The sequence below is a fragment of the Catharus ustulatus genome, chromosome 6 (genome assembly GCF_009819885.2).
Source record: "Catharus ustulatus isolate bCatUst1 chromosome 6, bCatUst1.pri.v2, whole genome shotgun sequence".
Classification (NCBI taxonomy): domain Eukaryota; kingdom Metazoa; phylum Chordata; class Aves; order Passeriformes; family Turdidae; genus Catharus; species Catharus ustulatus.
Genome location: NC_046226.1, coordinates 32,388,452 through 32,401,913, shown reverse-complemented (window position 1 = coordinate 32,401,913; position 13,462 = coordinate 32,388,452). Strand labels below are relative to the sequence as shown.

The window sequence follows — 13,462 nt, the reverse complement described above, 5'->3', positions numbered from 1 at the left end:
CTTGTATGACAGAAAAACCTCACAGAGCATTCATGTTTCTGATTTCCTCCAAAGTAGAGACAGCTCAAAGCTACTAATAGACAAATAATTCACAGCATCCACTGACACAGGATGACATATGCCTTTAAAATCATGCCTAGTACAATGCAGTATTTTTATTATCAGCTGATGACCAGGTTCATCTTGTCTAATGATAGTGTTTTCCACAGGTTCAGTAATTAACTCTGACATAAATAAGAGAGGTAAAAGGAAGCAAGTGCAGCCACAACGTGACAAGGAATACATATGACATAACAGGACGTGCTTTGTAGAGGAAATTTGGGGGCAGGGAAGGTATTACAGCCCTCGTGGTTTCTCCCCTAAGTCTGCGCCTGCCTACTAACTAGTACGTTTTCATTCTATTGTAACTAATCAAACAAACTGCAGTGCTACAAATAATTTTAAAAGATTGACGCTTTAGGCCAATTTTAATCTTTTGTGAGGTTTTTTTGTTCCTTTCCCCTCTAGAATAATGTTCATTAGTCTTTTCATGACAACTATTAAGATTTCAAGTATACCCATGACCGAGGAAGATACGTGAATTTCTTAGACATTTGCTTTCTTCGGGTTCACATTTCTGTCACTCCACGCTCTAAGCGGCAATTCTCCTTCGCTCTGCTCCCACGCCGAAGCGCAGGGAGGAGCCGGCACCGGGAGCCGAACGCGCTCGGGCCCGGCTGAGGGCGAGGGGCGGGGCCACGGCGGGGGCGGGGCCTCGAGGGCGGGGCCCGCTGGCGCGCGGCGCGCAGGCGCAGTGCGGTGCGGGCGGCGCGCGGCCATGGCGGCGCGGGGCGGGGGCCTGTGGCTGGCGCTGCTCTGGCTCTCGGCGGCGCTGCTGCCCCGCGGCGCCCGCGGCTCGGAGCCCGCCGGGCCGGCGGAGCCGTCGGGCGGCGCGGGCCCCGGGGAGCGGTTTAAGATCGAGGGCCGGGCCGTGGTGCCCGGGGTGAAGCCGCAGGACTGGATCGCGGGGGCCCGGGTGCTGGTGGACGGGGAGGAGCACGTCGGCTTCCTGAAGTGAGCGGCGGGCGGGGCGGGGCGGGGCCGGGGCGGCGGGCGGCCCTGCCCGGGCGGGAGCCGGCGCCTGCCGGGGCTGTGGGGCCCGCTCGCAGGCCCGGCCCGGACCGGAGATGGCGGGCACGGCTCCTCCCCGGTGGGCTCGGTCGTGTCCCGATGAGCCGCGCACGGCAGCGGGAGCGGGGAATCCCAGAATCCCGAGTGGAGCTGCTGGCGGTACTGTGAGCACTGGGCCCCTGCCTTCTAACGGGCTGGGCACGGCCAGCCGTGCCGTGCCGTAGGTTTTGGCCTCAGCCTCCAGCAGACATAGCCAAACTGATGACTCAGGTTGCTCACCAAAATCTTAGGAACGGAGAATTAATTAGAAAAAGAAAAAAGAGCCAGAACAGAAACCCCAAACGCGTTTGCGCTGTCTGGAGGACCGTGTTTCTTCTCAGCTTCTGCTGTAAATTCTGGCGGTTCTTATTTAGGAACCTCACCTTGGCTAAGAATTTACCCCATGTGGAGATACGTTCGTGGCAGAAGTTACAGTTGTAGTTCTGTGTTGAGTACCCGTGAAAAGCTTTACTGGTGAAAGCTGATCTAAGGGATTCACACAACATCATGCAAAGGTAGCTGGAAGCTGTAAAGAATAATTATCTTACTCAGACTCGGGTGCTACTGTGTACTGAAAAATGGGTCAAGAATATTAAGATAAACAAAATATCTAGTGGGTACTGGATATATTTAGATAAGCAAAATACCTAGAGAATCTAAGACATAGAAAATATCCTCAGAATTAAGCACTGAAATAATGCCATAATTTCAAGAGTAGGAAATAAATTCTAAATTCTTTGTGGTTTTCAGTACAGTACAATAAATTGCTTTTAAAATATCTATAAAAATGAGATTATGTGGAAGTAAGATATATTCTCATAAACATTCATATTTTTTAATTTATCCCTCTGCAATAGGAGTTAAATTTAACCTTATCTTTGGATTCTGTCAATAGATTAGCACAACAGATTCTACTCTGCAGATCTTGTAGAATATTGACAGTGTAGCACCTGCTAAGCCACTGCAAACAAGTTGTGAGAGCCTGACATCATATTTGAGAGCTGATTTAATAATGGCTATCAGGTTGGCAAGTTTCTAAATGCTTAACTGAAACTAAATTTCTCCAATAATGTAAAGAATGAAAAATTAAAAGGAAGATCTCAGGGAAACATTTTTATAGCAGTTGCAATATAAGACAGTGTAGGCATTCTTAGGGATTGAGATCATCACATAAAGGTGGGTAGGTCCTTAAGTATTGTGCATGTTCGGGAGAGATGTGGTGTGAAGGACATAGTGACAAATTCTTTGAGAATTCCCTTTTAATAGGGCTCATTTATTTGTTTTTCTGGTGCATATTACTAATTTGTTAGGGTCTATTACATTTTTTGCCCTTTAAACAAATTTTTGTCTTAACTTTGAATCTTATTTTTAGAAACGAGATCTTTGATGTTGCCTTTAATAGGGTAGAGAGCACCAGGTTTTTCTTACTGGAGACTTCTGGAAACACATAGGAGGAAAACTTCTGTACCTTTAAGGCAACTAGTGCTGAAGCTTGCAAGTAACCTTTTACTAATATTTTCATCGAATACTCAAGCTTCATTTTTTAAAATAAAAGCCACCTGTGTAAAAATCCCTTGTGTGTACATGTTCAGAGCTCTTAGTTTCCTTATTGCTGTGATTGAGCTTTCCAGCGTGGGCTGGTCCTAAAGGGAGCAATTAGAAGTAAAAACTGCTATTTCGCAACAAAGGCACAAATTGCTATTTTTGTGCATTGCAAATCGTCCCTTATACCCACCCACACTGAGTAGAATGTCAATCTGGGGGGGTTTTGCTTTCAGCAGAAGCACTGAAGCAAAGTAAACTTCATTGTGTATATTTCAGAAGGAGGAAGGAAGGTGTAAATTACTTCTGCCATCACTCGAATACGTGAAATGAAACTTAATTCAGATCTTATTTGGGCTGTTAAATTACTCCTCCAGCAAGACAACACACAACTTGAGGGCACAACAAAATCTTTAACCTAACAGGGAATTTCTGCTCCTGTTGCAGCATTGATGAACTTAAGGGGCTTGATATTTTGAGTGCTGACTGATTTGAATTTTCCTTTTCATCACTGTAGTTACATTAAGATTTATAATATAGAATAATGTAGCTTAAAAAAACCCAAAAACAGCAGAGCACCCTGTCTTTTTATCTGGAGCATACTGAAATGTCGTGGCACTCACTGTTTTTTTCAGGACAGATGGAAGTTTTGTGGTTCATGATGTACCTTCAGGATCTTATGTCGTAGAAGTTATATCCCCTGCTCATAAATTTGAGCCCGTGCGAGTTGACATAACTTCAAAAGGCAAAATGAGGTGAGCCTTTCCTGATATGCCTCTGTGTTGATGAATTATGTGTGCTTGATAGCACAGTGTAAGAACTCACAGAAGCAGGGCTGTAGGTCTGATGTTCCATCTCAGTATGTGTCAGCTTCTTTTAACTTCCAGAAGCACATCTCTCAAATTCCGAAATCTGATATCCTTCTTCCTTTCATATTTATGGCCTGAAATAAGAGAAAAGAGACTTTAGAAGTTCATATGTTTGTTTGCTTTTATTATTTTTCTATGCAGCTATCCTGAAATAAAATGTAGGCATAAACTAATTAACTGCTTTATTGTTTGTCAACAGGGGTTTTTCTCCATTACTTTAATATATGTACTGTCAGGATTTGGCACAATGATATTTGTTAAATATCCCCATAGGACACTTGCTACAGTTACTGGTTAATACTAGCAGTTGCCAGTTTGCATTATTTCTGTGGGATTGTTGGATTGTTTTTATGTTGTGGCCAAACCACTCTTGACTGTAACTGCAGATGATTCAGTAATACAGAAAATTCTGTCTGTTAAGGCAATTTTCATTTAGATGAAAATGGTTGTAGTTAATTTTTCTTTATTCAAGCATGCACATAGCATCTTAACTTTTAGGAATACAAACATCAGTGTAAATACTTCTGCAGTATATTTAGAGGAGATTAAAAATTGAAATCTCACTGAAAACACTGCAAACAGTCTGTTTATAATTATAATGCATAATTATAGTCATAATGTTTGAGCTTATAATAAGCTCATACAGTTTGCTTGAGCTTAGTTTTTTCCAAACTTTATGAAATTTTTATTTTTATACTTAGTATATTGTCTTACTGGCAATAATTAATATGTAACAAATACAAAGATACAGACAAAATATTTGGTATAACCTCGCCCTTAGCAATGTTTGTTTATCTGAGGACTAGTAAGGTAACAAATTTGATGTGGAGTAAATTGCTGGGATACATCTGCAGGGGAAAGTAGCAGGAGGCTTGGCATCTCTACCAGTCCATCAGATAGAAACTACAATGAGGAATGCAGTTGAAGAGTCAGAGGTGCATGGAAAACAGTGATTCTTGGGGGAAATGTCAACAGGGCTTTTCTAAGGGATGCGCTGCCTTAAAAATTACGGTAATAACTAGAAAGAGAAAACAGCATGATTATAATAGATGTATTTGATAAGATCTACTTGAAAATCTTAAGTTTTGAAGAAAACACGTCATAAGGTAGGAGGGGAAGAGATTTTATAGATGAGTATTTGGTGAAGAATTCACAAGGAATAAATTATTTATGGACGGAAGTCATCTCTGGAGTTGCACAAAGTGGATAAATATTCAAAAATAAGGAAAAATGGGTCCAGAATGACAAAGATGTTAGTACTGAATAATTATCTAAATATTAGGCCCAAATGAAGAATACTAGTGATGTACTATGGAAAAACTTTATGAAATAATGTAATAAAATGGAGATTCAGTATTGATAAATGCAGAGTAATGCACTTACGGAAAAGCTATTAACTTCGCAAGTAGTCAATGTCCTGAACAAACTGGTTAAACTACACTACACTGTTCAAAGCTGAACCCTAAACAGCATAGGTTTTCTTGCTCATTTACAAGGTAACAAAAAGCAGTTTGCTTTTGATTCCATAAAATATGCTACTGAGAAAAATCGTCTTTTCAAAAGTGAAGCCTAGCTGACACTGCATAGCAGATGGTTTTGCTTGTAGTCTTTTATTAAAAGTTGTGTGGATTTTTAAAATCTTCTTTATTATTTGCTGAAGATTATATGTTTATATTTTCAATTATTTACATTTTGCCTAATAGAGCAAGATATGTGAATTACATCAAACCCTCTGAAGTTGTCAGGCTGCCATACCCACTCCAGATGAAATCTTCTGGACCACCCTCATACTTTATAAAGAGAGAATCTTGGGGATGGACAGATTTCCTCATGAATCCTATGGTACGTACAGGCAACACACAAATGTTGCAAGTATGATAAGGATAATACGATTGAGAAAAAATGTGCATTTTTCTTTTGCTCTTCTGAGAGGATTGTGTTCTTGGATTTACTTGCTTACAAATGGAAAGGTTTTCTCTGACATCTCCCCTATACCACTGTTAAAGTACGTCCTCTGAAAATAGCCCATAATCTCTTCCTTTGACAATGTGATGCTGTTCTAGTAGTGCAGAGATCAACATGTTGCAAAATTTTAATTACATCAGGTGTAAGAGAGAACTGCCATTTGCCTTATTGGTCCAACTCTGAAATCTGTTGTTTAAAGCACAATGCTCCCTTATCAAGTTTCATTCCTGACAAGTGTTACTGGCTTTCTGATTCAGAATGCAGTAGTTCTGGAGTTTGCCTGTTTAGTAGAGCTTCACTTTATTTTAGTAGGTTGAAAAGTGCTTAGAGCAATAACTAACCTGAAGAGGTATTTCCTGTTTTCTCTGTAGGTGATGATGATGGTTCTTCCATTGCTGATATTTGTGCTTTTGCCTAAAGTTGTTAACACCAGTGATCCTGATATGAGGCGGGTAAGTACATTCAGTTGATGCATGTGGAGAGACCAAAGATAATGAGATTTCAGGGCACAGAAAAGTAATAAAACCAAAACTGTACTTTAAAGGAAGGCTTAATGGGCATAATTTATTCAGCTAATACAGTGATGCTGTTTTGGCAATGAGTCATTTAATAAGTGCCAGGTGTGTTGAGAAGAATGTGATGTGGGGTTCTCTTGCACTTCAGCCTAAACTACAGTTTACTACACTGTTAAATCTGGATGTCACACTAGTGTATATGATATGAAGTCCTAATGTAGCCATTAAATTATCTGATTTATTGTCATTTCATCATGCAAAATGCCGAGTAGCAGAAGGCTAGGACAAAATGGAGATTCAAGGTGTTTGCTAAATCTTTTATTTTTACATGTGTTATTTGTCTGTCATGGGTGGCTGCTTTTTGAAGGCTTGATTAACTAAAAACTCCTTTTTCTGTAAATGACCACTGTCTTCAGTAGTACTTCGTAGGTGTTTATTTTTTTTTAATAAGTAATACCTTTAAAAAGCATATCAGAGCTGTATAGTGCTCTTTTGGCTATAATTTTGATTTTTTTAAAAACGATACAAAGATATGCCAGGTATTCATGGCATGTTCTTCAAACCAAGCTGAACTCTGGAAGCTGAATTTTAAAAAAAGATAATCACATATTCCTTACCTTTTTCACTGATATTATACTGCTTATAGATGAGCTGTTTTGATGGTAAAGCCATCGAAACTTTGGATGATTTTGTTCTTATCAGATAACTGATACGACTTCTTAAGGAGAAATTTTTAATTTGGAAGAATTTTGCTTATAATTTAACTTATCTTAAAAGAGTAGGAAAAAGTTGTTTTTAAGAACTAAATTGTAATGTCATTCTCTAGATGACCATGTATTAAACTGTTAAGTGTGAACTTGTGGAGTATATGGAAGTTGTGATGTTTTTCAAATTAACTTGTTTTTGCTTTCTGGAATCAGCACAGTACTAGTTTGTGCAGAAAGTTTAATTATTTAGTAACTGTGCTTGTTGTAGAGGTATAGTGTAGATGCAATAGTAACAAAGGCTACTAAAATGCCTTGAAAGCACTTAAAGATCTATGATTCCTACATTTTAGTATGGAGAAAAGCAGTGCTGAAAATAAATAATTTTTATCTTTTAAATTTTTTTTATCAGATGGTTGCCCTGTAAGACTGCTTAAGACATGGTTACCATTTTCCATATGCCGCTGCTTTTAGTTTTGGGTAGCTGGGTGTTTGGCTGTGGTTGCATAAATCTATGTAGCAATATGTATGCTGGAGGACTACAAAAAGTAAAACAGTATTTGGGAAGATTTGGTATCTTTCTCATACAGTCTTTCAGCTGATGCCTTAGATGCAGCCAGAATTATTACAAGCTATTAAGATTATCTGATCTTTGCATGCAGGAAATGGAGCAGTCAATGAACATGCTGAATTCCAACCATGAGCTGCCAGATGTGTCTGAATTCATGACAAGACTTTTCTCTTCAAAATCTTCCAGCAAGTCTGGTGGTAGCAGCAGTAAAGCAGGGAAAAGTAGTTCTGGAAAAAGGAGGTAGTTAGGTCTTCCTCCTAAGTCTGAGTTTGCACAGCTGTTTCCTATTGTGTGGTGTCATGTTTATTTGTCTTGAAAGATCAAAAACCCACTGCTGTAAACTTTAACCAGGCACAACATAAGTTATGCTACAAGTGTGGTTTGTAGCTTTTTTTTAGATTGTATAAGCTGTTTTGTACTTGACAGTAAGCAAAAAATGACATGGCTTCAATACTGTATCTGTATAAACTTACTGATGATACTGAATTAACTATATTGTTCTGTAGAGAATGAAAATAAATTATACAATGTGCTTCACAGTAATAAATGTCTTAAGACAATGTATAAAAAATTTTAGAAGATAATAGAAGTTCAGTTTTAATATGTCTTTAATGTTTTACACTTGTGGAATTCTGAAATGAACAAATCATCCTTTCAGAATGGAGTTGTGAGTTTACTGGGTAAGTAAATTGCTGTATCAGCTTGTAACGTGTTACATATAAAATAATTTTATTTTATGCTGTTTTCTGCCTGTACAATTTACGGAATCACAGAGTGGGTAAGGTTGGAAGGGACCACCCTGGCTCCTCTGGTCTGATCTCCCAACCAGGGTCATCCCAGAGCAAATGGCACAGGCTTGCATCCAAGAAGCTTTGTGGATATCTTCAGTGAGGGAGGCTCCACAGCCTCTCTGCACAATCTTTAGTTCAGAGATTTTCCATTATGTATTGCCCAGTTTTACTCTCATCTACTTTCTGCTAAAAACTCTTTGGGAGGAAAGAAAGCAAGGTATCTTGCATGAGGTAGTCATCAAATCTTGAGTCTGTTTTTTCTGAATTACATGTATCACTTCTGTGACACTGAGGCTTCTTACAGTTTTCATGCGTGCTGTGCTTTCAACTTACCAGTGATTTGAATGATTTGAGGCCAAATACAGATTTTTACTACAAATTTAAATGAAGTTCAAATTAACTAATTTTAAAATTAAAGAAAAAAACTTAAGGTGTAGTAGGAAGCTAAATTCTGCTCATCTTATAAATGACATTCCAAAGTATATGTTTCGTGAGGAATGCTAAGTCACTGGTGGAACTTTTTTCTTGAGCATGCCTGTATATCTCTTGCACAGTATCTTTCCAAGCTACCCAGAGAAACGTTAAAAGAGCTAATTGTTTTTCACTAGTTGAATATTTGTAAATTAAAATGACAGCAATACTTGCCAAACCCTATTAGCAGCAGTCCATATTTTTTTTTCATCATAAATGCTGTTCTTTACAGTTGGTAACTTCTTAGGTGACAGTGTCCATGCAGTGTAGGTAATGTATATCTGCTTCCAAAAATGATATTTAACATCCCCTTATAGTACATCTGAAGCAAAATCAATTCTAATGCATGTATTTGTTCTGCCATACACAGAAGAGGGCTATATTTTTTTAAGAATACATATTTAGAAGTTATGCTGGGAAACAAAATTTGCAAGAGACTGAATATTCATAAGATTAAGTCAGTTTTTAAGGTGTTGGAGAAGAAATAACCCAGTGTTTTCTGTGGACAATGAAAGATTTTTCTCTGCAAAGTAAGCTGCACGTTTTTGCTCTCTTTGTTTTGCTTGAATGGTCTTTTTGTTTCACATATGAAGTAAAATATTTTCAGTGGAGGCAAGAAGATACTTGGATATTCTTGCTGGAAGGATCTACTGAAGTAAGTGTCAAGTTGCATTGGTGGGAAAAAAAAAGAACCTTTAAAAAAGAAACCCAGACCTCTTTCAGCAATATCTTATGAAAAAAAATACATGAAAAACAGACAGTAGTTCTTTGAAGATGGGGCAATTAGTATTGTTACTGTGCTATCCTGGAAAGTACAAACCATGAGTTATTTTTGTTTAACAGTAATTGAAATAACAGTTGAATTATATTAGCTTATAATTAATCATACTGATGCATTTTTCCATGTTAGGAACATGGAAAAATTCCAAATGTAGGAACTAATATTTCTGCCTTTCACAGTGTCTGTTCACGTTCCTGATTTGTCTCCAACAGAGAATGGAGAATTCTGGCCATGAAAATATGAAAGTCTTTGTTAAGAGTTCAGAGTGACAAAGTTCACAGGAATTGTAAAGATTGTAGTAAAATGACCTTTGGAAGGAGCATAATGGAATATTCAACACTTCTCTTTTTCTTAGGACTTTGTATATGAAGGCAGTTCCTGTGTGCATCAGGATCAGATAGATCAGATGCAGTGTCCCACTCTCAGAAACCTGTTAACAGAAAAATCCCAAGCCCAAAAATATTGTACATTATTCACCTCATTTTCAGTCACCTTTGTGCTAAAGCAGTTTGTAGAAGTGTGTTAGTCTGCTGCTGAACGGCAAGTTACTTTTTTTTTTTTTTCATTTTAGAGCTGGAATCTTTGTGTCAAGTGAGCAGAGAGGTTCTAGCCAAAGTACATTGGTCACTTACTGTCAGTTGGTCACTGTTGTAGTTTAACCTCAGCTGATAGCCCAGCCCTACACAGCTGCTCACTCTCTTTCCCCAGTGGGAAGAAGCAGTTTAATAGGGAAAGCAAAATCTGCACACACAAAACAAAACAAAGAATTCACAACTTCCCATGGGCAGGCAGGTGTTCAGTCATCCCCTGGATGGCATGATGCAAGCACACCTAATGCATACCTGGAAAGACAAAGCCATCACTCCAAATATCCCACTCTTTTTACTCTCAGTCTATGCAGAGCATGATGCCATATGGTCTGGAATATCCCTTTGGTCATTTGGGGTCAGCTGTCCTGGCTGTGTCAACTCCCAGCTCCTTGTGCACCTCTATGCCCCTTGCTGGTGGGGTGGGGTGAGGAGCAGAAAAGCCTTGGCTCTGTGGGAGCACTGTGCATCAGCAATGAAAATGTCCTTGGGTTACATTACACTGTTTCCAGCATGAGTCCTAAGCATGGCCGCAGAGCTGCCACTGTGAAGCTCATAACTCTACCACAGTCAAAACCAGCACAGTCAAATAAAGTTGTAATGTGGCTTTTGGCTATCATAAATGCCACTAGGCAAAACTTACCTGTAGCAATAACAATGCAAGGTTGAATTTCTGCAGAAAGTAAATGTTTGCTGTAGTTGAGTTTTATTTCTTATTTACAGATTTTTAAAAGTCACTATTCTTTGTTAGGTCTGGCATTTCCTTCTTCAAAAGAACACAACATATCTGCCTTTTAGTGAGGCTTCTTGAGATAACATAAGGCAGACGGTAAATTGAAGGAACTGATAGTTCAGAATAGAAATTAAAGATTTACTTGGACTGTAGACAAGCTGATTTCCTTATTGCCAAAAAGAGGAAGACACGCTCCCTCACCTTGGACTGGATAACCCTGCTACCTTCTGATTACAAGTTCTGGTACTTCTCAGGCTTTGTCATGCATTGATTTAACAAGCAAAATTGGTTCATCAGTCTGCTGAAATTCTCTTATGTTTTAGAAAGTTAAATCAGCTCACAGAAGGATCAAAGAAATCCCAGAGCCAGCAGAAAGTAAGCACCAGAAACATTCAGTCAGAGGCAGGAATTCTCAGTTCCTGGCAGTGAGTGTGAGTAATACAATGAGCTCACTTCATCTTGAGGATTTGTAGCTGAAGAGCTCATTTGGCCATGTTCTGAATGAGTGGGCAACTGTGTTTATGACAAGCTGTGTAGAAGGGAGAGGAGACATATTTTGCTGAAGTCTGTTTTAGCTATTAGTAATTTAAAATGGTCTGGAAGGTGTTTGAAACAGTTTGAAATAATTTTACCAACTGCATCATATAAGGAAGAAATCTAATGTACAGCTATCTCCCCTTTGCTTTAAACAAAAAAAAAAGTATTTGTTGGTGCTCTTTATCTTTTTGATGCAGTGGAGATGATAATGGCTCCATAAATGGGGTGTGTATTGCTTCAGAGAGACAGGCTGGCTTATGATTAAGACTTGTATTTGTGAAGAGAACTTTAGTATCAAGTGCTGTGAGTTCAGATGTAACTGTCAGACTGTAAAAAACATGTTATTTCTGTTTCAATTTCTTGTGTACGAGTTATGAGAAGCTCATCTCTTAAAAGTAATTATGAAGATAAATTTAGTAATGAATATTGGGTACTCAGTGTGGCAATGAGCTTACTGGAAAAAATACAGTATGTAATCTTGTTAAAGAGTACCTTTTTAAAGCATTATTGTATAGATCTTTATACGTATCTGTTAAAGCAACCCTTTTTAAGTAACTGCATGTCAAGATTTCAAAAACAATCTAGGCAATTTAAGTACATACCATTTTCCAACAGTGTAAAGTGTATTAAATCACTAAGATCCATTTGAACATCTCCACTTGGGTGTTAATGTACCCTTAATTGCATAAAGGTCATATGTGATTAGTAACTCAAAGAGGGTAAAGTTCGTTTTACAGTTTGATCAAAGGACCCTAGGCTAACAGTGATAGCAGTACCTTAAAAGGATTTAATTTTCATGTTTAAGACATCTCTGACCTTAATTTCGTTGCTATTGGTAGTTAGTAGATAGTGAATTTGTATTCTTACGATTTTATGCTTCATTTGAAGTTTATTTCTTTTAGGAAAATAACCAATATAAAATAAATAGTAAGAAACCCTTAGTGGTTTTCATTCTCATGTGGCAGAATAAAATATGGATATATATGGCTATATATTGTGCTAATTTAACAAACTGAAGGAAAATGGAAGTGTTTACATCTACTGTTGATGGGCTAAGGAGTACAGAAAGAATTTAAACTTCAAATCAGTGAAAAAGCAGACATACTGAACAATGTTAAAAGGTTGAAAAGATTACATATGTACATTTTGTGCATTCTGAGGGAGGAGAAGCACAAGCAGCACCCGTGGTGCACAGGGCATTTGGAAGGTCCCATTTAACAGGCTGTTATGGTCTGTATCTCCAAAGGCTTCTTCCCAGCCAGGAACTGGCACAGAGGCCAACTTGGCAGGAAGAATCTCTGTGCATGCTGAGTTGTGCAAAACAGAGCCTGGAGACCCTGCGGCTCAGGAATCATTTATTGCCCATGCTAACTTTATTACCATATCCAGGAATTACTGGGAGGGTGGGACAGTGTTGTTGTTAGGCACATTCCAAGTATTGACAGCTATTGCACAAGCTTAATACCATGAATCAGCAGATTCCTGTAGCCAGGGAAGTTCTCTGGCAATGTTTCATTCAGTAAGATACTTGAAGGTATAATTACAGTAATTGTAAGGAGAAGAATTTGGAGAAAGCCCCCAAAGGTCGAGGAAAACCTAAGTATTGCTGTCATGGCATATTTAACTCAAGTATTAAGGTTTGCAAAAAAAATGTAGCTGGAAGATGTTTCCATGATGTTCTACAGACATGGTTTTCTAGGTGAATGTAGTGTTGGCAAGTGACAAGTGAGAAAGGCTATAGTCACAGCCTTTAGGAGAGCACTGACTTCTTTGCCTGTTTGTTATTTTCCTATTACCCAGTGAAGAAAAAGCAGTTATCCCATGTTTCCATCTGGGAAAGATTGCTATACCATTCAAGAGATTAAGTTCATCAGTCTTTCCTTCTGTCACTACATAACGACTGAGCGCCCATTTGAAGCTCTTCCCTAAGTGGTACAATATAGCCAGTTCACCCCCACTCAGTGCAGGGTTCATTCTGTGTAATAGTCTTCTAATAAATGCATTATTACACTTTGAGTTACAAAAAGCAATCAGCACCTATAGTGAAAAAGAATTATGAGGAGTCTTCTTTTATAATTTCAGTGGCTTTAAAGACAGGACCTTAGATATTAATGACTATTTTGAACATTATACTGTGTGTATAATCTGGTGATTCTGGCCATATATTAGTAAAACATTCAGGGAGCTTTTAGTCAGAAAACTGTCTGTAGGAATACTGTTGAGTTTTAGTCTATTTTCAGATTGAGC

General features: G+C 38.5%; 1 protein-coding gene across 1 annotated transcript; it reads left to right on the top strand.

Annotated features, from left to right (window-relative positions):
- Nucleotides 1-774: 774 nt before the first annotated feature.
- On the top strand, nt 775-7,895 carry EMC7 (ER membrane protein complex subunit 7). The gene is made up of 5 exons (XM_033063326.2): nt 775-1,053; nt 3,327-3,446; nt 5,264-5,402; nt 5,897-5,977; nt 7,407-7,895. The coding sequence occupies exons 1-5, from the start codon at nt 818-820 to the stop codon at nt 7,557-7,559; spliced, it is 729 nt and encodes a 242-aa protein (XP_032919217.1). The 5' UTR covers nt 775-817; the 3' UTR covers nt 7,560-7,895.
- The last annotated feature ends 5,567 nt before the right edge of the window (nt 7,896-13,462 follow it).